The following is a 26219-nucleotide window of genomic DNA, read 5'->3' on the forward strand; positions in this document are numbered from 1 at the left end:
CTAGATCAGAATTCACTTCCTCCCTCCATTTCTGTGTTGGCTTCATCCTCTGGCAAGATTTCTCCAGCAGCAAAAAGGGTGCAGAGCAGCTACAGCTAACATCCTGACACTTAGGAAGCCACAGACCCTGTGCTGTCTTTCACTGGGTGCTGTGGATTATGTGTTTGTCTCTGAGCCAAGCATGTGGCCAGAGGATGGCAATGAGCTGATCTGCCTGCGTAGACCTGGGCAAGGAGGGGGTTTTCTAAAGGACACTGGAGGTGCTGAAGTCGGAGTAAGGGAGATGGATGGCAGGCAGGGCTGGATCAAGGAGTTCAGAGAGAGGCTGGAGCAGTCCCCCCCTGTGGAAGAGCTCTTCCTGCATCTGAGGGTTTGGAGCAGGATGCTGTGGGAGGCTAATTCCAGATGGTGGTGGACAGACGTAGCTGTGAGTATGGCCTCAGCAGCACAACTATAGGCATGGCCAGACTGTGGTTCTCCTCAGGCGGTCAAGATGGTGGCTGGAGACCACGGTGAGCACTGAGGATGCTTGGCTAGGGTGCACTTGGGGGGGCTGTCACTGACTTCATGCCAGGGCCACTGCACCACACCTGCTGCTTTCACTTCAGGGCTGCCACTGAATCCTGATAATTGAATGTGGACAGAATCCAAGCACCGGTGAGAGGCCACTTTTTACCCTCAGATGGGCGATGTTGGAAAAGTGATATATCATCATGCACCCAGGAAGTGGGAAGGGGGGACTTTGTTGCCCCTGGGTGGGGGTACCAGCTGGTCAGCCTTACTGGAAGGCCATCAGGGAGCAGCTATTAAAATTTAAAAAGTACATTTTCTGGCTAGCGTTCTGTCTAGAAAAATGCTCCCATCTTTGCATGAGAGGCAAACACAGGACATACCAGTTCACCATCAGAAGTGCCCAAGTGTCCACTCAGGGCTGACCTGCTAAATCAGGGCCGTGTGCCCAGGCAGCTGTGCCTGTGGTGGCCAGGGAGGCAGGGGCGGGCACCCTCCGATCTGTGATTCCTGGAGTGGGGAGGGGGGGTGTCCTGCTGGAGAAAGACCCGTGAGGTGCCGTGTAAGCTGGTGGTGCCCTGGACTGACTGCCCCAAAGATGGAACAGTACCTGGAAGTCAGAAAGGACTAGTCCAGACACACCAGTGGGGCCATGCACATGTATTGTTGAGTGAAAAAAACAAATCGTGAGAAATCAGAAAAACCCCACAAAACAACTATGTGCTTAGCTTTGCCATGTATACACACACAAGCATGTATATCTGAGCTCTTGATCCAGCCTTGCCCTGCCATCCAGCTCCTTTCTCTGGTGTCAGCACCTCCAACGTCCTTTAGAAAATCCCCCTTTGACCCTGTCAGCCCAGGGGTTTGTGATGCGGGCCCCTGCCACCTGGAACACAGAAGCCAGGATGGGCCCATCCCTCCTGACCATCTTCCGGCCACGTGACTGGCTCAGGGCTGGCCCCACGGCCCCCATCCTGTGATGAAGGACAGCTCTGGACTGTGGCTTGGGCTTGCTGAGATGGCAGGACGGGGGCTGCAGCTTTCCTGGGCTGTGTGTGTGCATGCATGTGTGCGTGCATAAAAGCAGAGGGAAAGCACTGGAAGGAACCCACTAAAGTGCAGGTGATGACTTCAGGCAGGAGTGCAGGGAGCAACCTTGGGCCTGAACATCACCTCATCCTCTGCTGGGTGCTCCCTTGTGCCACCTGCACCTGTCACTTTGTCCTGGGGGCTCAGGCTTCGGGACACCCACCCCTGGGCAGCCCGGGCTCATGACAAAGCAGGGAAGATGTGATCTGTGCTATCCAGGGATGCCGGCTCGGGCACCTCTTGCCCTTCCCATCCCTAAGTTCCGGGATGGGGTGGGGGTCCACCCACCGGGTGGGTCCCTGAGGGGTTCACCATCAGTCACCATCACTGAGATCCTCTGCTTGGGGTCTGCTCCAGGGACTTGGGTGAGGGCTGGCGGGCGCAGGATGTGGCAGGGGTGACAGCCTCTCAGCCGGTCTCACATTCCCACCAGGAGCAGCTATTTCTACTTGGCTTGTGTAACTGAAAATCAATAAAAATGAGAACAAAAGAAGTATAATTATGTGTATTGCATACAGAAGGTTGGCTTAAATACAGTCCCTTCTCTGAGACCAGGGTTTCGAGGGGGTGGCAGCCCTTAGACCAGGCCCTGTGTCTTCACTCTAGAAGGGCGGGGCTCAGGCTGCCTGCTTGAACCCCTGCCCTTGTGAGGCTGCTGCCCTAGGCGGGTAGACAGGTTGAGTATGCACAGTGAGGAACAGCGGCCAGCGTTACCCAGTCCTAACCCCTGGAATCCGAGAGCATGTTCCCTTATGTGGCTAAAAGGGGCTTTGCAGATGTGGTCAGGTTAAAGATCCTGGATGGGATGGTCCTGGACAGTCTGGTGGGCCCAGGGTCATCAGACAGCAGGAGGGGGAGGCTCAGAGCTGGGGGGAGCAGGTCTTGTGACAAGGGAATCAGTGGCCAGAGTGATGCAGCCAGGGGCCCATTGGTGCAGGGTGCCTCTGAAAGCTGGAGGGGCGAGCAGAACCACACCCCTGCCCTGGAGTCCCAAGAGGAACCAGCCCTGCCAGCACCCGCTTTCACCCCAGCAAGGCTGACTTCCGACTTCTGGCTTCCGGAGCAGTGAGAGAAGAATACCTGTATTATATCAGACAGAGTGCCAGTGGGGACAGGCAGGACAGCAGCGTTATGTGGGGACAGTCACTTTGGCAAAGGCAGGATGGCCAGTGCCAGGTCCCTGGGGCAGTCTCTAGGCCATGGGGTGGAATGAGAGGGGGAGGTGACTTTAAAACATGCCTTGCAGGGGTGCCTGAGAGGCTCAGGTCATGATCTCAGGTTGTGGGGTCCAGCCCCTCATCGGGCTCTGCGCTCAGTGGGGAGTCTGCTTGGGATGCTCTGCCCCTCTCTCTGCACCGCCCACTCCCACCTGGCTTGCGCACAAGTGCACACCGCATTCGTGTGCGCTCTTTCTCTCAAATAAATACGTAGATCTTTAATAAAAAAGTAAAAAAATCCTTAAATTGTAACCCCCCCTCCGCCCTCAGGGAGGGACTCCCATCCCCTGGAGACAGAGCATGCCTTTGTGTCCGCCTTCGTGAACAGATGGGGCCCAGGGACTCATGCAGTGACTTCTGAGCTGCCTTCAAAGACCCCACTGGGCTTTGCTGGATCCCTCTGCTCAGTCATGAGAGATGATATTTCTTAGTAGGGGTGGGGGTGGAAGGAAGGGGGGGGAAGGGAGGAAGGGAGGGGGAGGGACAGTGGAGGGTAGGGGGAAGAAGGGAGAGGGAGGAAGGGATAGAAGGGGGAGGGGAGGGGAGGGAGAGGGGCGGGTAGAGGGAGGACGGAGGAAAGGACGGAGGAGGGGGAGGGAGGCCGAAGGAAGGGAGTCCGGGAAGGGGCGGGGACGGGGTTGGGACCAAGATTCACCAGGACCTGTGCCAGGACCGGGGCTGTCCCAGTGCCTGCCTCTGTCCTGCTCGGGTGCCAAGCAGTGGGCGCAGAGCCTGCAGGATGGTGGCGCCCCAGGGGCAATCCGGTCCGTGAGCGGGGCTCGCGCCACCACAGTCAGCTGCCGGCAACCGCAGGACAAGCGCCACGGCCGGGTGCTCCCCGCCTCCTGAGGTACAGGGTCCTGGTCCCAGTCCAGGTGTGGCGCCGGGTCCCATCCAGGTGCGGCGCTGAGTCCAGGTGCGGTGTGGGGTCCAGGTGCAGCGTGGGGTCCCAGTCCAGGTGTGGTGTGGGGTCCTGGTCCCAGGGCGGCAGGCTGTCTCCTCTCCAGGCTGTCCCTGGGCTGTAAGAGCCGTCTTCCCGCATGTCCTCTGGGTTCGTGGCCCACGCGCGCCTGCGTCCTGCCCTGTTCTCCGCGGGGACTCAGTCTGTGGGACAGGCCCACCCCGTGACCCCACTTCACCTGTCACCTCCACACACAGTCACATCCTGCATTGTGGGGCTTAGGGCCCCCTGTGTGGGTTTGAGGGGGACACAGTTCAGCCCAGACAGAGGGTGAGAGGTCATGGGAAGGTCTGGCATGGGGGGCTCGTGTGGGCAAAGTGGCCATGAGAGTCAGGGTCCCCATGGTGTCCCGTTGCACTTGGAGACTGATCCCAGCTCCGCAAGCCTGCGCTGCACCTTGGTCCCTACGCCCAGGCCATGACCCCCAGGAGCTCAGCATCCCCTCCCCGCCGCCGCTGGCTGGTCTGTCCTCCCAGGGCCTCAGACCCCGTGGGTAGGTCCTCGCAGCCACCCTGTGCAGGGTGCCCGGCCTCACCCAGTTGAAGCAGCATGGAAGCGGCACACCTACGTTGGCACAGAGCTAGCTTGGTGCGAGTGTCCCGCAGTGTCATTCACAGCGGCCGCAAAGTGCAAGCACCCCTTGTGACCACTGGCTGGTGGATGGATGCCCAGGAGGTGGCACATGCACAGCGGGTGGTGTCGGGGTGCCCCTTGCTGCAGGCTGGAGAGACAGGCCGTGCGGCACGAGTCCACGAGCAGCAACTGCACAACAGGCACGTCCAGGCGCCGCATGTGGACTAGCCAGGGGCTAGGGGTGGGGAGGGGTCGGGAGCAACTGCTCATCTGGGAGAAGTGGAATATTCTGGAATTGAATGGTCGTGATAGCGGTGCTCTTCTATGAAGCTACTGACACCACTCAGTTGTGCTCACCCCTAGGGGATCAGGGTAGCTCCAGGCCCCAGAGCTTCTGCTCCCTGCACTCTGACACCCTGTGTGACTGGCAGCTGCTCCTTGCGAAGCTGAAAAAAGCCAAGTTTCTGTACGCCGTTGAACCTAGGGGCGCCGGAACTTCCTAGGGCTTCCTGGAGGAGGTGCTGCCCAGCAAACCAGGACGCGCTTTGCTTCCAACTTACAGGAAGGGCTTTTCTAGACCTAGAGACACAGATCTTATCACTATCCCAGAGTGCACGGATAGGAAGAGCCTCAGGCGGGCATCCCGTTGGTGGGGACCTGGGTTCTGGGGGCGTCCCCTTGGGGGCAGGGGAGCCAGGCCCATGGGACACCCTCTTCCTGGCCAGTGCCTGGAGGAGCCCAGCCGGGCTGGGAAGGCAGCAGACTGGGGGCAATTCTCTCATTGCACCCCACTCAGCCCAGCACTCCTGGGAGCTCCCGCGGCCAATTTGCACTATTGGAGTTTCCCTCCAGGGCCCCTGAAGTGCAGCAAATGGTGTTTCTCCAGATTCACATCCACCCAAACCTGAGAACGTGAGCTTATTGGGGAAGAGGGCTGCTACAGACGGATCACAGTTAAGGATCTCAAGGTGAGACCGTCCTGGCTTATCCGGGTGGGCCCCGAATCCAGAACTGTGTCCTGAGAAGGGAGACCAGAGGGAGACAGAGGTGGAGCCACGCAGCCCTCAGCTGGGAGCACCCGCAGCTGGAGCAGCAGGAGCCACCACGCGTGCCACACCCGGCCCTCAAACCCCAGAACTGAGATGATGAGCCCCTGCGGTCTGGGATGGCTGCCCAGGACACCCTCACACCTCCTATCTGCCTCTGCACACCCTGCCTTGCGGGAGGCTGTTCCCTAAATCAGAGTCTGGACCATCTTCCCCACATGAATGGGGGTGGGGCCACCCGCCTTACTCAGGTCTGGGGCTCCTGTTACACATGGGAGACAGATCACAGCTCCTGGCTGGGCCTGTGGGTCCTGCCCAGGCCCCTTGTCCCCACCTCTGTCCCCTAAGATGGCTGAAGCTGCTGACCTCCCCCTTCTCCCTCTGTCACTCAGGCACATTCCTGCCTCGGGACCTTTGCACCCACAGCCCAGAGCCCTGCGGCGCACTCTCCTACTGCATCCTAGCACGTTCCTGTATCTCTGCTTAGAGATACCCCCTTGCTCCACCCTGTCTACAAAAGCCCACACTACCCCAGCTCCACACACTGTTTGTGATGGAAAGATGGTGTCGGTCGTCCATCGGCAAGCCCTGTGAAGTCAGAGAAGCTGTGGAGAACTTCTGGTTCCTTAGACGATGGGATAAACCGTTGGTTTTTGGAGGCTTGCATCCTCTGCTCCTTTTTCGGGCAGCAGCACCTGATTTGTTGTGGGGGCTGGCCTGTGCCCACCAGCTACATCTTCTCCTGCTGGGGGAGCATGCGGCACCGTGCCCAGTGTGAGCCTGGGCTGGAGTGTGAGTCCTACCTGTTGGGAAAGCCCAAGAAGGGCTGCAGCTCCCCAGCTCCGCTGGCTCCCAAGCCTCTTGGAGCTGCCCTGGGCCCACATCCACCTCCCCGCGGCTGCTGGCGCCCATCTGCCCTATGGAGCTGCCACGGCCTGCTGGGTTGGGCCAGTGGGGGCAGTGGGGCAGGTGTCCCCTGGGCCCATCTCGAGAAGACCTGCTTCACCCGGGCTTTTCCCTGCTGGTCTGATGACGCTGGAGGTGGGGAGCAGGTAGAAAGGAAGGCATGTGAACAGTGTGGACTTTAGTTCCTAATACACAGCAGCTCTGGCCCTCCATCCTGACACCAGTGCCACGCTGCAGGTGGGCCCTGATGGCAGAGGGCTTTGTACTGGGGTCCTGATTTTTTCACAGAACCACAATTGTTCTACCAAGTTTATTAAGACAATAAAGGGGTTTGCCACGTATAGGTATGAAACGGCTCAGAGGCTCACGTTAACGGCCAGCAGGCAAGGAAGCTGGTGAGTGGCATGCCGCCTTGTGCACGAGGAAGGCTGGGTGGGGGCTGCGCAGCCAAGAGCAGATCCTCCTGTCCACCCGCGTCTGAGGAAAGGATGCCAGGAGGGCGCACAGGAGTCATGAGAATAATACTTCACTGTGTGAACTGATCACTTGTGCCAACGCCCAAAGGTTACTTAAAAGCGCCTGCTGGAGCCGCTGCCCGCCTGCCCGTGTATTTGGTATTCGGTGAAAGGCCCTCCCGGCAGCTCCGGTCTCATTCTGGGAATCTGGCAGAGCACGTGGTGTGATGGCCCAACACAGGCTGCAAGGGAGAGCTTGTGACCCCAGGCACAACAGCTGGCCTTGCAAACAGGGGAAAAGGTTTTGGAGAACAGTTTCATTACCATTTAAGAGACTTAAAAATAATCCAGTAAAAATACTGCAAATTCATCATGAGACAATCTTTCTAAAGGGGAAAAACTCTTGACCTGATGCCGCCGGCAGTGTCTTCTGTGGCAGACCGCATATAAGCTGTCCCACATGGATTTTAGCGGCTGAGATCGGGAGGGTAGAGGTGGTGTGGTTACCCCTAAAGCCTCTCCTGTAATCACAGATCACAACAGCCTGGGCTGGCACTCAGGGTCAGCACTGTGGCATGGAATGGCGGATGCATTATGTACACAGAAACATGCACTGCACAAACTGCAGAAAGTCAGGTTTGCCAGTATTTTCCCTTGTAGCAAGTGTGAGTGTGCAGAGCTCGGTTGAGAGACCTGGAAGGTGTCCTGTATGTGTCCTTCTCTGTCTGTGCAGCCAGAGGACACCTCCCTGGCCCAACACAGAATCCCACGGGCCAGGAAGGTCCTTTGTGGGGTCCTCCACTCTTCTCCTTGTGTGGCAGCCCCCAGCACAAACCTCACCTTACGTACCTCTCTGGGGTGGGGTGGGGGCTCTCTGGGGTGTTCGTGTCTGTGCAAAGCTGTGCATACTCTGGGGTGCAAGGTGGCCCTGCCATGTTCCCAGGCGCTAGATCAGACAGATGCAGACAGGGTCCCACTGCAGGCACCGCTGGGCACACATGCCCCGTGCTGAGCATCATGGCTCCCTGCCCACACTCACTTCTGGCTCCTGCAGGTGGAAATGACACACAGCCAAATGTGGCCTGCATAAACAGTGCCGGGAACAAGTAACAAGGGACAAAGTGGATTTGCCGGAGGCACAGCTGGGGCTGCCCAAGGCTGTGAGAAAAACAATTACCTGTAAAAGCAATATTTGCACATAAAAACCTACAACCAAAGGTAAGGGAGAAATTGGAAAAAATTATTTAAAAATAAATTGTGCCGAAAAGGGCTCACCAGGACATTCAAAGCACTGCAACACGGTAAAGATGCTCGAGAGTCACTGCCAGCCAAGGGTCACAGTCCGCTCACCAGAAAACAATATAAATGGATGTTTCCATATAAGAGAAGCTGCTCATCTCACTCCTAATTAAAGAGATGACGTAGCAGAGACAGCAGTGTCTGAGCTCACACCACCTTGGGGAGGGCGCCCCAGGGCACAGACCCAGCTGGGAAGAGCCGTCTGGTGGCAGGTCTTGCCATCAAACTCCAAGCTCGTGCAGCCGGTCCTCATGCTGCTGGGGACGCGCTCTGCCGGTCAGGCCTGTCATTGGGGTTGCGGGTTGAATCCTGGTATGTTCCAATGGGGCCAGCCGCATGACTGGTGAAGAGATGGGGCTCCCAACCTCAGACCACCGCCAGGGCCGGCAGGTCCTCATGTGAGGTGTTTTGACTAAAACCCAGGCCAGGAACAGCCTGTCCATGCGATCTGGGCTGCTGGCACCCATGGTGGCCTGAGATCCTGGGCAAGGCAGCAAGTCTGCATTTTCCTGCCTGAGGGGGATGCTGGTCCAGTGCCAGGAAAGCAGGGGGCTGAGCTGGGCAGGGCTCAGGGGGGATGTGCTCTCCAGCCCTGTGACTCTGGGGGACACAGGGCACAGATCGCGGGTGCCTGTTCCTCCTGCTGCCTGGGGGGTGGGGGGATATTGTCCACAGGTCGCCGCCTATGTAAGGACGTGACGGGAATCCAATGACAGACGCCAAATGGTAAAAACACACTGACAGGCCAAATAAGGAAGAAACCGCCCACAGTCGCTGGCTAGAAAAGGTGTTTTCCTCCCATTTTATTTGATAATACATTTTCACAGAAACATGATATTATTTACAAATATACAGGTAAGAGACTGCTGGTCAAAAATCTTAAACTGAAAATGTCATCAAAAATTAATTTACAAAAACCACCAACTGCCCAGAGGAGTCCCTGGAGGAGGATGGACGGCGATCGATGGTCTGTGCGTGGAAGCTGCTCGGCGCTCCGGCCCCCAGCCTGGCGCTGGGCCAGTGGCACCCCCGCATCTCAGGAGGCACTGGTCTGCATGTTCTTGGAAGCAGCGAGCATCGCCCTCACTTTGGCCATGAGGTCCTGCACAGAGAGACGCACGGGGTCCCTGTGGCTTCCCGCTCAGACCTGGAAGGCGGCCTGCAGGCACAGGAAGGCCCACCGTGGGGACCTTGTAGCCCTACGGGTCAGAGGAGGAGGGGAGGGGGCCATCGCTTTACCTGAGTTATTTTGCTCTGCACAGAGGAGACAATTGCTGAGGAGATCTGGCCGTCTTTTTCCTGAGAAACTCCCCTAATATGAATAAAGAGAGGTCACAGGCTTAAAAAATAGACATTAAGTCATATTTGTTACTAGTGTCTTTAAAAAAGAGATCATTATAAATATATTATTTTGCTTTTACATGTCACGTTACAGATGCCTTAAGTATTTTATAAAATGCAGCCTAATTCAGAAAACGTTTTCCTGTGAGCACCCCAGGAGGTGCATGTATGGACAGGACAGGGGAAGCAGAAAGCCGGAGCCTCACCGAGCCGGGACCCCGCCACACAATCGCTCACCTGCACCTTCAAACAAGCTACGTCTTAGGTTCTGCCCACCTCCAGTGAGCTATGTGTTGTCCTACTGATGAGCCTGTGCTACAGTTTCGGGCCTATGACCCACATGGACGAAGGCAGCATGTCTGTAGCCAGTGAGTGAGCCTCATTCCGAACCCCTGGCTCTGAGTGTGCAGCGGGGTGTGTGTGTGTGTGTGTCTGGAAAAAGCCCTCTAACAGCCATGGGCAATGGGGACACATACATCTGTGCTGCCCCACAGGCCACTCACGTGACAGCAGTGCACTCTGATGTCACCTGGCCTGTCCAGTCATGCAGTGCTGGTTTGACCCAACTTCTGTGGCGTGGGGTGAGTGGTGTGACCGGAGTGGGGGTGGGGGAAGTCTATGTCGCACTTATTGTGGACCCCCGTGCCTGCCTCCCCTGCGATCATGCCCACTGCACACAGCCCTTGCTGAGGACAAAGGCACCACTGTCGGGTGGTTACAGAACAGCTGCTGTCCTGCTAAAGCACGATTTTCCAGTGGATCAGATGGTGGGAAGTCCTCTGGTTGGCACCTGAGGGAGGTGGCTGGCCCACCCCACCCCTACTCACATTTCTGTTCAGCCCAGGGACAGCCACCAAGAGGGCGGGCTTTCCAGGTCTCTCTCTGGCCGGAGGTGGGGCCCAGGGGGAGTTGGTGGGCTGGCACACCTAAGATCTGACCCCAGTTCTGAGCAGCTGCAGTGTCCACCTCCTACTCACTGCCTGAGCAGGACGTGGGGAGCATGTGGGGAGTGGGGAGCCCTGGGGTGGGGTCAAGGTGGGCTTACCTGGAGCGCTCCTGACTGGAGCCCCGACTCTCCACGGGAGAGATGCTGGCTGAGTGGGCCGTGTGCCGACGTGTGGCTTGCTTGCTTGGGGACGCCGACTGGGACCCGGCCTTGGACTCGGTCCGTGACCGTGAGCGCCTCTTCTTCTTTTTTTCGTGGGGGCTTCTGCAAGGAAAGTAGTTTCAGACAGAGACACAGAGGGCTCTGGACGAGGAGTTTCGAGTGTTTTTCAAGGGACAGCTGGCAGGTTTAGGTGTCCATACATGCTAATTCCTTATTGAACTCACAACTGGCAGATGCAGGAAAAGTCACACAGAAGCGAAGGCAGGCCACTCTCTATGCCTATCCCCACTTCAAGAGGCCTATGGGATCTCAAATGCGGTCGGCACTTTATCTGCATTTAAACAACCCAAGGAGAGCAACCAAGTGCTGTTCACACCGTGTGTCCGCTTACATGATGAGGACCTCCAGCAGGAGATGAGGAAGTATTACAGCCAAGTGCCATGTGCACAACGGCTTCTGCTCTCTGACCTGGCTTCCTGGAACCGTGGAGCCCATCCCTGCTCGCCCAGCAGCTGACTCTGCCCAACTTGCCTGTCAGGACCATCCATCCGACACCTTATCCCCATCCAGATCCCAGCCCACCCTCACCCCCCAGCAAGCAAAGCTCCAGTGCACACTGTACCCTGTGACCCTCCTGTGACTCCTCAAAGAACACTTAAGAAGGAGAACACATGCAGGAGGTGAGAGCGACTTGTGGCCCAGACAGGTGCCAGGCATCCCTGCTCTCGGCCCCTCTGCTTCCTCCAGAAATGATGGTCACCTGCTGTTGGGAAACTGTATCCCATCACACATGACTGATGGGTGACCTATGGGTGACCCAAGTGCTTGCTGGAGACTCTTAGTGTATGTAGTGAGTGCTGTCATGAAGCCATCACGTGTGCCCATCTGAGTCCTGTGGGTGAAGAGATCTCACCATGGTGGGAACATGTGTGTCTTCAGGGAGCATGATGTACTGGGCCATTCCCACTCAGCCCACTCTGTCGGCACCTCTGGGATACAGGTCGGCTCACAGACCCTTCCCCACTTGGGGACACCCTACGGCCTGTCTACATGCCTCCTCTCCCTGGGGACTGGGCTGAGAGCTTGCCCTGCCCCCAGGCTCCCCACAGTGCTCTCATGCAAAGGCACCCATGTGCACTGATGAAGCCAGCGGATATGCCAGTGCAGCACAGCTCGGGGCACTCGGACTCCACTGTGTTAACAAGGAGCTGCCCCTCAGCTGCAAGCGGCAGCATCCCTGGTGAGCTTGGGTCTTGGCGGGTGGCCTGACAGCCAGTACAGAGGAAAACAGGTCTATAAATGGAGAGGCTGCCCTCAGTACTGGACACATGGACATGGAAACCACACCACACACCTAGTTTGTCAACTGCAAAAGTTGCGTGTGGTTTTTATGTCTGTAAACATGTGCTAGGATTTCAGAGCAAGCTGCAAAGACAAAGAAATGAAATATTCCACAGCCTGTGACAAGTCCAAAATGGTTTAAGCCCCCAATCTGGCTGGGTCTCTGTGGTTATGCACATGAATTAAGGAGCAGGTGAGCAATCACGGGCTGTGTATCAGGTTCAGTCTGAATACAGCTTGTGTCACATGGCAAACCTGCCTCAGCATTTGCTTCAGGAATTAAATCATTCATTCCTTCTTCATTTTTAAACTTATTTTATTATTTATTTATGTATTTATTTATGTATTTATTTATTTTTTAAAGATCTTATTTATTTATTCATGAGAGACACACACACACAGAGAGAGAGAGAGAGAGAGAGAGAGAGAGAGGCAGAGACACAGGCAGAGGGAGAAGCAGGCTCCATGGAGGGAGCCCGATGTGGGAGTCGATCCCGGGACTCCAGGATCACGCCATGAGCAGAAGGCAGATGTTTAACTTCTGAGCCACCCAGGCATCCCATTCATTCCTTTTTTTTTTTTAAAAGAAAAACTGAGGTACACTTCACATCCAGAGAAACACGAAGGTCTTAAGTGTTGTTGGATGCGTGTTGGCAAGTGCAGACACCAGGACACTCAGACTAGTCTCACAATCAGAAACCACCCGTCTTTCTATAAAATTCCAACCCTGCTGCCTCCGTCATGTGGGGTTCAGCGCATGCTGACCGCCGTGGGAGCCTCACATGACACTAAGCACCTGCTCTGCCACCCCTTCCCCACCCTCATAGGTACCAGTGCTCTGATTTCTGAACCATTGATGGACACTTCACAGAAGCAGAATCACACAGCACTGCGCTTCCATGTCTGGCTCCTGTCGCTCCGCCACAATGAGCCTGTGCCCAGAGTACTTCTTCCTGCTGCTGTAGTATCAGTGGGGGCAAACTACACTACGTCTGTGCTCTCTCCCGGAACAGGCATGTGTGCTGTTGCCAGTTGAGGCAGTTACAAATCAGGGGCTTTGTGGTCAAATGCTCCTGGAGGGTGAACAGTGGGACGGGCAGCAGGGTGGCAGAGCAGGTGCTTGGTGTCATGTGAGGCTCCCATGGCGGTCAGCCTGCACTGAACCCGACAGAGGCTAGCGCACCCAGCTGCTCTTTGGAGGCTGTGTCCATGGGCTACAACTGTGTACTCTTTCATGGATGGTCTTTTGAGTTACCCGCTCACTGTTTCCATCTGGAATGGACACGGGCCTTTGTCGGAGACACACACCGCGAGTGTTCCCAGGGTGTGGCCTGCCTATTCATGCTCTTGGCTGTGACTCCTGAGTGGAGTTCAGCAAGACTTCGCTCAGCACTCTCCACCCTTCTGGTGGGGTTTTTGCATGCTCAGGGACCTTCTGCCGGGAGTCTGTGACCCGGGCTGAGGTAAGCTGTGTGCCTGCAGAACAGGCTGCTTCCCTCTGTCTGCACAGCCAGCTGTCGGAGCAAGTTTCGCTGCAGAGCTCTCCTCTGGAACCGCCTGGTAATCGCACTGTTTGAGGGTGTCCAATCACGGTCTTACCTGGTGGCTACCTGGTGAGTCCAGGATTGGCAGTAAGTGCCCCCTACTCTGTAGCTGTGGCTACTCTAAGTCCTTGTTGTTTCCACACCGACGGCAGAGTTCTTGTCCACTGGTTTCTATAAAACACCCGTGGAATATGCTGGGGTGGCACCACATGGACAGAGCACCTTGGGGTCAAGAGACCTCTGAGTGACACTGAGCTCCCAGCCTCAAGCACAGGGCCTCTGTGCAGATGATTCTTAGCATTCTTCTCTCAGTTGTTTGTGGCTCTTGGTGCAGAGAGATTGTTTTCCGTACTTCTCGATGTTCCACGTCACCCTCCCCACTGTCCCAGGCTGGCAGGTGCAGGCAGACATGTCCTTTCTCCCTCCTCTTGCTTTGTTGTCTGGGCCAGGCATTCTGTGGCAGAGCGAATACCACCCATCTGCTGGTCTTGGAGGTGGTAAGTGTGCCCCAGTCCCCACCAGACGCCTCCTTCTACTCCCTTTGCTCAGGGCTTAGTCTCTATCTTTTAAAGAAAAAAGTGTTTTTCTTTTAGTGAACAGTGGAGATCGTGTTGGTTCTCCTGCAACTGCTGGGATGTCCTATGAGTTCCTCCTTTACTCCGTGGATACAGTGAATACAAGGGTTGCTGCCAGACGCAAGAACCTCGCTCACAGTCCTGAGCCAGTCTGCTTGGTTGGGATGCATGTCCTTGCATATGCTGCTGGTCACAGGACTCTGTAGGGTCTGTGCACCCGTGTTTTTGAGCGTTTCTGGTTGAGAACACACATGCCCCTGTCCACATGCACACACCACTCCAAACGTGCCCCTCCCGTGTGCACACATGCAGATATTCCCACGCCCACCAGCCTACGTCTTGTTCAGGAGCCACAACCATGGTGCCTCAGGAGCTGCTGAGTGCTCCCCAAGTTCTTTTGAGATGGTCTATAGACTGGTATCTCTTCTTCCTTGAACCTTTGCTTGAATTCAATGATGAAAGCCATCTGGGCCTGGAGTTTTGTGGTTTTAAGTTATAAATAAATTCTTTGGCAGACAAAGTTATTTAGATTTTCTATTTCTTCCACTGTCAGTATGGTCACTTGTATTTTTCAAGGAATTTATTTCCCCCAAGTTGTCAAATTCACTAGAAAAAGACTTCTTTCCTAATTCTCTTTTTATGTCTGTAGGCTCTTTCATTCTTCCTAAATCTAAATAAAGACATCAGTTTTTGATCAAAGAACCATCTTTTAGTTTTACCGTTAGGCTGTTTCCTATTTTATTCCCTCCTTTCTTAAAAAAAAAGCAGAAGTACAGATAGCACACGGTGTTACACTAGTTTCAGGCGAATCACAGTGACGCACAGGCCCAGCTGCCATCTGTTACTGACACCAGTGACTGGACTCTGGGCCTCTCGTCCCCAGGACTCCCTCATTCCATGACCTCCTACATCCCTGGCAGCAACCACCAGTTCTTTCTCTGTATCTGTGGGTCTGTTCTTTGTTCATCTGTTTCATTTCTACAGTTCCACAGATGAGTAAAAGCCTATAGTTGTCTTTCTCTGACTTACTTAACTCAGCACAATACCCTTTGGTTCCAACCACTTCATTGCAAGTGGCAAAATTTCATTCATTCCTGATGGCTGTGTATATATACAGACCACATCTTTAGCTAGTCATCTGTTGATAGGAGCTATTTCCAGTTTGGCTGTTGTAAATAATGCTGCAATAAACATGGGATGCATGTGTCTTTTCCAAACAGGATCTTCATTTTCTTTGGGCAAATACCCAGTAGTGTGATTACCTGATTGTAGGTTTTTGTTCTATATTTAAGTTCTTGAGGAATTTCCATACTGTTCTCCAGAGTGGCTGCACCAGTTTGCATTCTCACCAATAATGCAGGAGGGTTCTCCTTTCTCCACATCCTCGTCAATACCTGTTGTTTCCTGAAATGTTGATTTTAGCCATTATGACAGGTGTGAGGTGGTATCTCATGGTGGTTTCAATTTGTATTTCTCTGATAATAAGTGATGTTGATCATCTTTTCATGTGTCTGTTGGCTATCCCCATTGTCTTCTTTGGAAAAACATCTGTTCCTGTCTTCTCTCCCCACCTCTTTTTAAAGTAGGCTCCATGCAGGGCTTGAACTCAGGACCCTGAGATCAAGCGTCAGATGTTTAACTGAGCCACCCAGGCATACTTTCTGCCCATTTTTAAACTTGATTATTTCTTTTTGGGGTGTTGAGTTTGATAGATTCTTTATATATTTTGGATACAAGCCCTTTATCTGATATGTCATTTGTGAATATCTTCTCCCATTCTGTAGGTTGTCTTTTAGTTTTGTTGACTGTTTCCTTTGCTGTGCAGAAGCTTTTTAAGTCTCAATAGTTCATTATTGCTTTTATTTCCCTTACCTTTGGAGACATGTCTAGCTAGAAGTTGCTGCAGCTGAGGTCACAAAGGTTGCTGCCTGTGTTCTCCTCTAGGATTTTGATGGATTCCTGTCTCACATTTAGGTCTTTCATCCATTTTGAGTCATTTTTATGTATGGTATAAGAAAATGGTCCAGTTACATTCTTCTGCATGTGGCTGTCCAGTTTTTCCAGCACTATTTGTTGAAGAGACTGTCTTTTTTCCATTGGATATTCTTTCCTGCTTTGTCAAAGATTAGTTGACCATAGAGTTGAGGGTCCATTTCTGGGTTCTCTCTTCTGTTTCACTGATCTCTGTGTCTGTTTTTCTGCCAGTACCATAGTGTTTTGATAATTACAGCTTTGTAATATAGCTTGAAGTCTGGGATTGTGATGCCTCCAGCTTTGGTTTTCTTTTTCAAGATTGCTTTGGCTATTCAGGGTATTTTGTGGTTCCATATAGACTTAAAGATTATTTGCATTTTCTATTTTCTTGATTTCTGATCTTACCTTTATTATTTCCTTGCTTCTACTTACTTTGGGTTTAGTTTGCTCTTTCTGTAGCTTAAGACAGAGGATTAGATCATTGTTTTTAGACCTTTCTTCTTCTCAGATACATTTAAAGCTACTAGTACTTCCTTCTAGGCAAACCTACACACTACAGATTTGACTATGTTACATTTTCACTGTCATTCATTTAAAAATATTTTCTACTTTCCCTTTTGATTTTGTCTTTGATAAAAACTTCCCAACATTTGGCAGATTTCCAGATACCTTTTTATAGATTTCTAGACTTGCTGCCATGTGTTAGGGGATATACTCTGCATCATCTGAGTCTTCCAGGACTTCTGGAGCCTTATACAAACAGCAGGTGGATGAGCTAGTGCAGTGGAGGTGTATAGTTTCTACATCCACACTGTCTTGTTGTCTGCCTGTTCCCAGCTCTCTCCATGTTGCTTCAAGTATTTCTTCTTTTTTTAAGAAAGAGAGTGCCGCATGAGTGCACAAGTTGGGGGAGGGGCAGAGGGAGAATCTCAAGTAGACTCTATGCCCAGCAGGGAGCCCAACATGGGGCTCAATCCCATAACCCTGAGATCAGGACCTGAGCTAAAATCAAGAGTTGGATGCCCAACCTGTTGTGCCACCCTGGCACCCGTGCTTCAAGTACCTTATAAAGTGCTCTCCCCTGGTGCCCACCTGGAGAAGCCATGTCCACTGGAGGCTGGCCATCCTCTGTGGCACCTCCCGTCAGTGCAGCCACCTGCCTTCTTGCTCAGAGCATTGCATGATCGTCCTTTCCCATCTAATTGTTAACTGACTTGTGCACTGAAAGCCTCTCTATAAGCAGGTTAGCACTAGCTTTTGCTTTTTAATGCTATCTAGACCCTTTCCCTCATCATCAGTCCTTCATCTGCTTGCATTTAACACACAGATTTATTTATTTGTTTGTTTATTTTTAAAGGTTTTATTTATTTATTCATGACGGCGGCGGGGGCGGCAGACACAGGCAGAGGGAGAAGCAGGCTCCATGCAGGGAGCCCAACATGGGACTTGATCCCGGGTCTCCAGGATCACACCCCAGGTCAAAGGTGGCGCCAAACCGCTGGGCCACCGGGGCTGCCCTTAACACACAGACTTGCGAGGGTTGTGTTGAGTCTACAATCCTCTTGTTTTCTGTTGTCTTTTCATTCTTTTTCTTCCCCTTCCTCACATTTCTGCTTTCTTTTCAACCAGTGAAGCATTTTTAAGGTTCTGTCTTATGTCTGCTCTTGGTTGGCTCTTACCTCCTTTTTCTTTTTATTTACTTATTTAAAAAGATTTTATTTATTTATTCATGAGAGACACAGAGAGAGGAGAAGAGACATAGGCAGAGGGAGAAGCAGGTTCCCTGTGGAAGCCTGATGTGGGACTCGATCCCAGGACCAAAAGATCACACCTTGAGCCAAAGGCAGACACTTAACCACTGAGCCACCCAGGCACCCCTCCCTTTTCTTTTTAGTGGCTGCCCTGGGGAATGAAGACATGTGTGCTTCACTGACAAAGTCTACTGCGAATCAGTAACACTTAATGTGTAAGAGCCTGTAATAACAGCACAGCCCCATCCATTCACACGACACCTGTGATGTGCCCGGCATGGTGCTGAGCCAAAAGTGTCCAATGGCAAACCACCTCTGACCAATGATGTACTATTTACTGTAACAAAACAACCGGACATCCTGCTGAGGTGCGCTGTGGTACAAAATGGCCAAACATTTGCAGGCATTCTACTCTTCAAATAATGTTCCATATAACCATATCCTGATCTCCAAAATAAAGAGCTGGATAAACAGTTGGCCCTAGTGCTGGGGCAGGGAAAGCACCAGCAAAGCCTGAAATATCTTGTGCTAAAAAGCAACAAAGTGCTTTGGGAAAAACAAGGCCAAATGTGAGATGGATGCTGCCATCAGAGTAATACTGTTGATGGATTCGTGTACAACAGATGAAAAAACAAAACCCCAAAACCTAAAGTCCACAGGGACACCAAACAAAGGGGTATGTGTGTGTGTCTCCTTTAGCGAACAAGGGATGGGATGTGAAAGCCACCACACTGCCATCACCAATATAAGAACCAATTCAGCATCAGTGGATGATTAGGCCAACGAGAGTGTGGCTAGCTAGCAGTGGGATGTTGGTGCTGTGTCACGGAACCATAGACAGATGACCTGTGAGGGGCACGCAACCTTGACCACACCATCGAATGCAGCATCACTGATAATGGGACAGATGGACACTGTGTGATGACAGACGCTTCATGTGACACAAAGGTAAGTCACACACTACCCGTGCAGCACTCCTGCCAAAATATTTAGCACGAACCCAGCCATGGGAACAAGCTAAGACAACTTAACCCTCTGTAACACGGTTGGCCTGGACTTGTCAGTCACCCAATACACGCGCAAAGGAAGGAGGGAAGGAGGGAGGGAGGGAGGGAGGGAAGAGAGACAGCCAAATAGAAACATGCTGATCCTGCTGAACTCAGGTAGTGGTTACATGCATATGAGTGTTCCTTGGACTTTAAAAAAGTGCAGAACTGTCTAGCAAATTAAAAAAATGTCAAAACAAGAAGTCAGTGAAAGCGGCACTCAAAGACCAGCTTGTAGAAATGATCCTCCAACTCTGGTGGGAGGCAGTTCCTCCCTAGGCCTGGGTGATCAGACAGGATCAGGGCAACTCGGACTTGGCAGGAGAACCAGCCACCCGCCGTCACATTACAGCAGTGGCCCTACACTTGCTCTGAGTGGAAGGCTGCAGGGGACATGCTGATTGCTGGGTTAACATGCTTGGACCACGTTCCTGCACTCATGCCCTCCCTTGGGCCCCCACTGGATGTAGCACAGCTCCCAACACCCAGAGTCAGGCTCCTGGGGTGATCCTGCCGCTTGGGTAGGTAGCACAGCTCTGTATCCGTAGAGCCTTCACTTGCTTTGTACGACTCATTAAAGCTCATTCCCACCATTCCTAATAGAACCACCATCTTCTCCAGAGACAGCTTCTTTAATGCAAGGTTAATTTGAGGGCAGAGCAAGAATGCTTCTGTAGGGAGAGATCTTTTGCTACAAGGAATTAATTTTAGACCATGCCCTTTACATACGCCGAAGGTGAAGATGAATTTCAAATGTTAAATAATTTCTTGGTAAAGGAATACGATTTCAAATGGACTTGGATTTCCATCATGCTATCCCGGCACGGGGGCGGGTACTTCAGGCAGGATTGGTAAGGCACAGACTGCACGCGAGCAGAGTGAGCCTGCACATCCAGTGCATCTGCTCAACTCTGCCAGCCTCACAGCTCCTTTGCTGACTCTGTGGCTTTAGGAGAAAGATCACGTTTTACCAACGAATAGAGCTATCACAGAACTTGCCAGATTACAGGAACATGTTCTCATTAGGAATGTATTTCCAGAGCTGCTACCGCTATAACTACCACTGAGAAGGGCACCAGGAGGCTGCTCAGCCCATGTCCTCTGCAGACAGCCAGGACCAGGTGATGGCTGGTTCCCTAACACTTGTCATTTCGGCCTGTCATCTGGGAGGCTCAGGAACCCCGAGTGTCCTGACTTGCACACACTCGGCAGCAGTTATGAAACCCAAGCTAAGATGTGCACAACCCCACCCGCCTCCTCTGGGCACCTCAGTCACGGGGAGAACAATGCTTCTTGTCCACCCACCAGAGCCGGGGCTTGGGCTAACTCCCATGCAAGAACATATGAAATGAGAACCCCTCCCTTTTGGGGAGAATGAAACAAAGAAGCTAAGTGATGTAAAGCTGTCAGGGAAACACCCTTCTGTGGCCCTGTCCACCACCATGCTCCTGGTGAGGGGTGCCAGCAGGTCCGAGAGAGGCACAGATGGCCCAGACATGTCCCATCAAGTTGGTGTGGTATTAGTGCTTTTAGTGGAGTGCCTTGGCATTCTCTCCCTGGAAGAGCTGAGGACACTGGCTGGCTGGGAATGGGAGGCCTGGGGGCCAGGCGTCATGGCTGAGAGGCCTACTTTAATGAACATGGGAGCCAGTCTCTCTAGCTCTCCACAACCAAGACAGGTCTGTCCCAGCAGTCAAGGGGTCAGAGGACAGAGCCTGTCTCTGCTCTTAGGCCCCATGAGGACTCTGGCTCTGCCACTAGGGCAGTAGCAGAGATTCACTCAAGACTCAAACTTCTGACTTCTTGTCTCCTATCACTACCTTTCCTTTCCCCGTCACCAGGTAAAGAGTAAGGAGCTGTGTGTGTGGGTCCAGTGGGGTAGCCAGACATAGGGGCTAGTGCTGGGCACTGCCTGATGCCATCCTGATTCTGAGATGGAACTCCCTGTGCTGTCAGTTCTAAGAGTAATGGAAAAACTGCTAAGGGCTGAGCATCTGCTGGGGGTGGCTCCCCTGGTTATCTCCAGCCCTCCTCAGACATATGTGTGCCAAATCCTCACACTCCCTGACAGCACAGACTCTGTGTCTAGGAACTCACAGATGCCTACCTGGACCGGGTCCGCTTCCTGCTGACGCCTGGGCTGTTACTCATCCGGTAGGCAGTGGGGACACTCCTTTCTTCCCTCCGTCTCTCAGGAGAGTGTGCTCTTCTCCGAGGGGACCGGGATCGTGACCTGGATAGAGGAAGACGAGGGGTTTTACTCCATCTGGATGCCAGGTTATCACTTCCATGCTAGGGCAATGATCAGCCTGGTCTGTGTCTGTGGGCTGACAGGTGTCACATCTGTCCTTTTGGAGGTCCCTCCGGCTTTACTACTCTAGACACAGAATCGAATCCAGACTCAGAGGCAGAGATAGAGACTTTGCTCCCACTTCGGAACACGTGTCACACCAACGCTAAACTTACCTAGGGCACAACACACTTAAGGCTACATGTTGCTGGCCCAAATGGTCAGCGGCACCAATCCTCCCCGATTCCAGGTCTGACCAGGTGATTTACGGTTAACTCATGCCTGCAGCTTCCCATCCTTACACTCGGTGCATTTTATTGCCCTCAAGGATTTTCAGCTCACTGACATCTTGATCAAAATGACATAAGGAAAAAAAATTAAAAAAAAAAATGACATAAGGAAAAGCACTGAAATCTAAGTGAGTTATTTCTATTTGTTCTGAATGCTGGCGACAGGAAGAAACTAAAGCGTAATGAAATCAGAGCGCTATCTGGAAGCCTCTCTTGTTCATACTAATCATACAGATTCTTGGTGTGAACGACCAACCAGCCGTAGCAATTCAATTCAGAACATGCTATCTCTCATGAGAATCTAAGTTTAGGAGATTCTTTGGATGCAAAACCATCTGTTAAAATATTTTATTCTCCCCTTCCATGTTCCTGGAGACCCTCCTCACTCTATCCATGCAGTGATATAGTCCATTCAGGGCTTCCAGTGCTCAGAGCTCTACCCAACTGAGACCCTCAGTCACTGGGGGTTAAGGCCCTCCAAGGAGGGTCCCATAACGATGACTTTAGGATTCCTCTTTTAAAAAAAAAAAGGATTCCTCTTTTTTGTTCACTCTGTGAAATTACTGTTTCAGGAAGATGTAGAATAAGCAGAAATCTGGACAAAAAAACAATTTCTTTTCCTTCTGTTTCTATGACAACCCACTCAAAAATAATACAAAGAGCAGTATGATTTTGCCATGAAAAATTCTACACCAAATCATTTTAATTATAATAAACTTCCTAAATAACACACATTGTTATTCCAAAGATCAGCTTATCATTATATTCCATGCTTCTGCGTCACAGAGAAAAAACCCTGAGTCACTCCTGAAAAAGATCAGCCACAGAATGAACCTGCTCCAGGTAAACCATCATCGGCTTAGAGTCCTTTCTAGCACAACTGTGTGTTTTTTTCCCAGGTCTTTCCTAAGATTTATGTGACAAATTATAAGGGTGAGGTCAATCAGACACTTTGACGTTTAGCAAAGAGCTCTGGGAGTCAACTCTGTTGCCCCTGGTGAATGGCCCAGCCTGAGCTCCAAGCTCAGAGTCCCCAGAGCCCGGGAGAAAGCTCTGTTTAATCAGACCTCTACACCGTGGAATGCTTACACGGAGAGTTCTACAATAAATCTGATAATCACGAAAAGTGAAAGTTTTTAGGGCTTGTAAATTCATAATTCTGATGCAACATTACTCTGCAGTGACTATGAGAGGGCTCTGAGGTGAAGTGGCTGTCACCAGTAGATCTGAGGTCATCTTGATTCTACTTTTGGCAGCTGTAAGCTTCAAATAATACTTAGGTTTTATTTTAATTAAAGAAGCACTAATGCTTTCATTCTGCTAATTAGGTGGTTAATAATGCTACCACAACATATGCAAGAAACAGGAGTTTCATTTTATAAGTAAATCATCTGTATGATGAGACAGATACTTTTTATTGAATAATCATAACAGTTTGCTTTCAAATAAAGGCAGAATGAGCCTTCTTCCTTCCAACATTTAACCACCAGAGCCACCCCACTTCCTCCATCCCTGCCCCTCTATCACTCCAGAGTAGCACCTGGTGGGCATGCAGCAGCAGGGCTGGGTTAGGGTCAGCTCCACAGAACAAGAACAGTTGGCCCTCACCAGCACACTAAGTGCTCAGCATCACCTCTTGGGAATCTTATGTAGGATGAGGAGATTAATGATGGTCATTACCCCAATTTTGCTGGCTTAAGCTGTTCTGGAATCTCCCTCCATTTTGACACCCCTTAAACACTGGCTAGCCAATGAAACAAACATCAAAGGCGACCTTATAAAATATTCTTTTTTTTTTTTTAAAGATTTTATTTATTCATAGACACAGAGAGAGAGAGAGAGGCAGAGACACAGGCAGAGGGAGGAGCAGGCATCATACAGAGAGCCCAACGTGGGACTCGATCCCAGGTCTCCAGGATCACACTCCAGGCTGCAGGCGGCGCCAAACTGCTGCGCCACTGGGGCTGCCCGCAACCTTATAAAATATTCTTAAAGGAAACCTAATTTCAAGCTTTAGTCTTACAAGATTTTAAAAAGACCTGAACTATTAAAGCTGAATTTTTAGGTGATAATGAACGGCATAAATACTTCTTCATTCCATTTATGGCACAGAACCTAGTGAGATATAAACATAAAACACAGAGTGGGGCCCTGGGGTGGCTCAGTAGGTTGAACGTTCAATTCTTGATTTTGGTTTAAGTCCTGATCTCAGGGTCATGAGATTGAGCCCTGCATCAGGCTCTGTGAGAGTTTCTCTCCCTCTCTCTCTGCCCCTCCCTGCCTTGCATGTCCGTTCTAATAAATTAATCTTCAAAAAAAAAAAAAAAAAAGAAAGAAAAAAAAAAACCAGAGGAAAAAAAGTCTTACACTTTAATATTGGTTTAAAAGACACTAAACACTGTGTGGTAATCACTGTGCTTTCTTTTTTTTTTTAAATTTTTTATTTATTTATGATAGTCATACAGAGAGAAAGAGAGAGAGGCAGAGACACAGGCAGAGGGAGAAGCAGGCTCCATGCACCGGGAGCCCGACGTGGGATTTGATCCCGGGTCTCCAGGATCGCGCCCTGGGCCAAAGGCAGGCGCCAAACCACTGCGCCACCCAGGGATCCCTCACTGTGCTTTCTGAGAAGCACCATACTGATTTCTAGAACTGAAGGTTCTTCTATGACCAGGTCATCTCTGGAGACCTAGAGTCACCAACCTACACCTAGGACAAACTGGCTTCTTGGACTGCAGACACGCAGACATTACCTATGTTCACAGAGAGATCACTTCTGCTAGGAAAGGGTGTTCTAACCCTAACTTTCTACATCCTACAAGGCACTTCAGTAATTTAACACATAAAAGAATATACATTTCAAACACAGAACCCTACAAGTACAAATATTAACAAATGTGCATTTTGCTTGGAGCTGGCAGGAGTCTTTTTTTTTAAAACAATTGATTTAAGTTGTGTGTCAGGCCTAAGAAACAAATCTCATTAGGACCTATGTACATATTATGTCTGTAATGGGTAATTCTATCTGAAAAGACAGAGTTAAAGAAAAATTTATAACAGCATCATTAGCAACCTCAATGTTTGCTTAAAACCAAATTTTTCACATGTCAACTATTCATTTGCCGAGAATACCAACCACTCTCGGTTTGAACCTGCTGCAGGGTAAGTCCCCTGGGGCCCAGGAAGTTATCAGCACTGGCAGAGCCTAGACTGAGAAAGCAGGTCTACAGCTGCTTAGGAAAACACGCAGCGTTACCAAACAATGCAGACATGCTGTTCTGAGCCACGACCCGTAGAAGGAGCCATCCCTGGGCCAAAGGCCAACTGGTTTCTCCTTTCAGTCCCAGGCTCTGGCTTCAAAAAGCATCGCTACATATGAGCTTTCAAGGCAAAACATCATGGAAGACCAAACACTTTGAAGGTTTGTGTCATAATTTTTATTATCTTATGATGAAGTTGCACTTTGGCTTGATATCCAACATGAACGGCAACATCGGATACCGGAGATCTGACTGCCAGTGAACTGAGAAGTAGCTTTCGTAACTACAGTCAGCCCCTGGGACTGAAACACTCGGAGAGTTATAAACTCAGCTCTCCTGACAGGTAATTTTTTTTTCATTTTATTATTTTTTTATAATAAATTTATTTTTTATTGGTGTTCAATTTACCAACATACAGAATAACACCCAGTGCTCATCCTGTCAAGTGCCCCCCTCAGTGCCTGTCACCCATTCCCGGACAGCTAATTTTAACTGTAGGTCAAATTAGGGTGAAGCTGGAGGTTTGCCACCACAGAACTCATACACAGAACATTTTAAACTTAATTTCTTCTTGTAACTCAAGGTTACACACTAAAGATGAGGATTTTGCTTCTGGCATTTGTTAGTACTGAACATACAGAAAAATATAAAATATTATTTGTGTATAAAATACATAGCTCTGAATCTTTTTAAAACATTTAGGGATGCCTGGGTGGCTCAGTCAGCCCAGGTCATGATGGCGGGGGCGGGGGGGTTGTGAGGTCACGCCCCTTGTGGGGCCTGCTCTGGGTGCGGAGCTGCTTGGGATTCTCTTTCTCTCTCCCTCTGTTCCTCCTCTTCCTCTCTCAAAAAACAAAAACAAGGGACACCTGGGTAGCTCAGGGGTTGAGCGTCTGCCTTTGGCTCAGGACATGATCCTGGGATCCGGATCCTCCCTTGCAGGGAGCCTGCTTCTCCCTCTGCCTGTGTATCTGCCTCTCTCTCTGTGTCTCTCATGAATAAAATCTTAAAAAACAAACACCCCCCCCCCAATTATATAAAAAGTCTTAAAATAACATATAAAATGACTTACTCTGTTATAGTCAATAAAAAGAACATAAAACCTAGAATCTTAAAATTCCAAGTGTTAGACGAGCATTCCACTTGAAAAGAGAACAATATGGGGAAATGTTTGTGGCCAGTATGCTGTCCTCCTCACCCCTGGGGATGGGCCATACTTCACACTGTACTTGTTGAACATCAATGTCAGAACAGAACTCCTATCACACTGAAGATGTGAGGTGAGGCGCTTTCATCGTTGCCAGGCCCCAGACTAGGGATTAGGAGGGAATTATGGTCTCTTTTGCTAGAGTCCTGCAGTGAAGGACAGCTGGCTGGAGTTTACTGTGCACGTTATTGCTCAGAGGGCTCATGTGGGCCTATGTTACTTATGTCCACTACATGATAATGTAAGAAACTATCAAAAAAGAAACTTTAAAATGTTTTGATGTTTATTTTTTTTATTTTTTTTTTTATTTTTATTTTTTTAATTTTATTTATTTATGATAGTCACAGAGAGAGAGAGAGAGAGAGAGGCGGAGACACAGGCAGAGGGAGAAGCAGACTCCATGCACCGGGAGCCCGACGTGGGATTCGATCCC

General features: G+C 51.0%; 1 protein-coding gene across 3 annotated transcripts in view; it reads right to left on the reverse strand.

Annotated features, from left to right (window-relative positions):
* Positions 1-8847: 8847 nt before the first annotated feature.
* The window catches only part of SFSWAP (splicing factor SWAP), a 69933-nt gene continuing 52561 nt past the window's right edge, over positions 8848-26219 (reverse strand). For 2 of the 3 annotated variants that reach the window (XM_077875198.1, XM_077875200.1), the window contains exons 15-18: positions 20847-20972; positions 10446-10610; positions 9299-9371; positions 8848-9161 (exon numbers count right to left, since the gene is read on the reverse strand). In XM_077875198.1, coding sequence (XP_077731324.1) covers positions 9096-9161; positions 9299-9371; positions 10446-10610; positions 20847-20972 — 430 coding nt within the window. In that variant the 3' untranslated portion in view covers positions 8848-9095. Of the gene's footprint in view, positions 9219-9298; positions 9372-10445; positions 10611-20846; positions 20973-26219 lie in introns of all 3 variants that reach the window. The other variant, XM_077875199.1, reaches the window with a different exon arrangement.

This window comes from Canis aureus, chromosome 27 (assembly GCF_053574225.1).
Source record: "Canis aureus isolate CA01 chromosome 27, VMU_Caureus_v.1.0, whole genome shotgun sequence".
Classification (NCBI taxonomy): domain Eukaryota; kingdom Metazoa; phylum Chordata; class Mammalia; order Carnivora; family Canidae; genus Canis; species Canis aureus.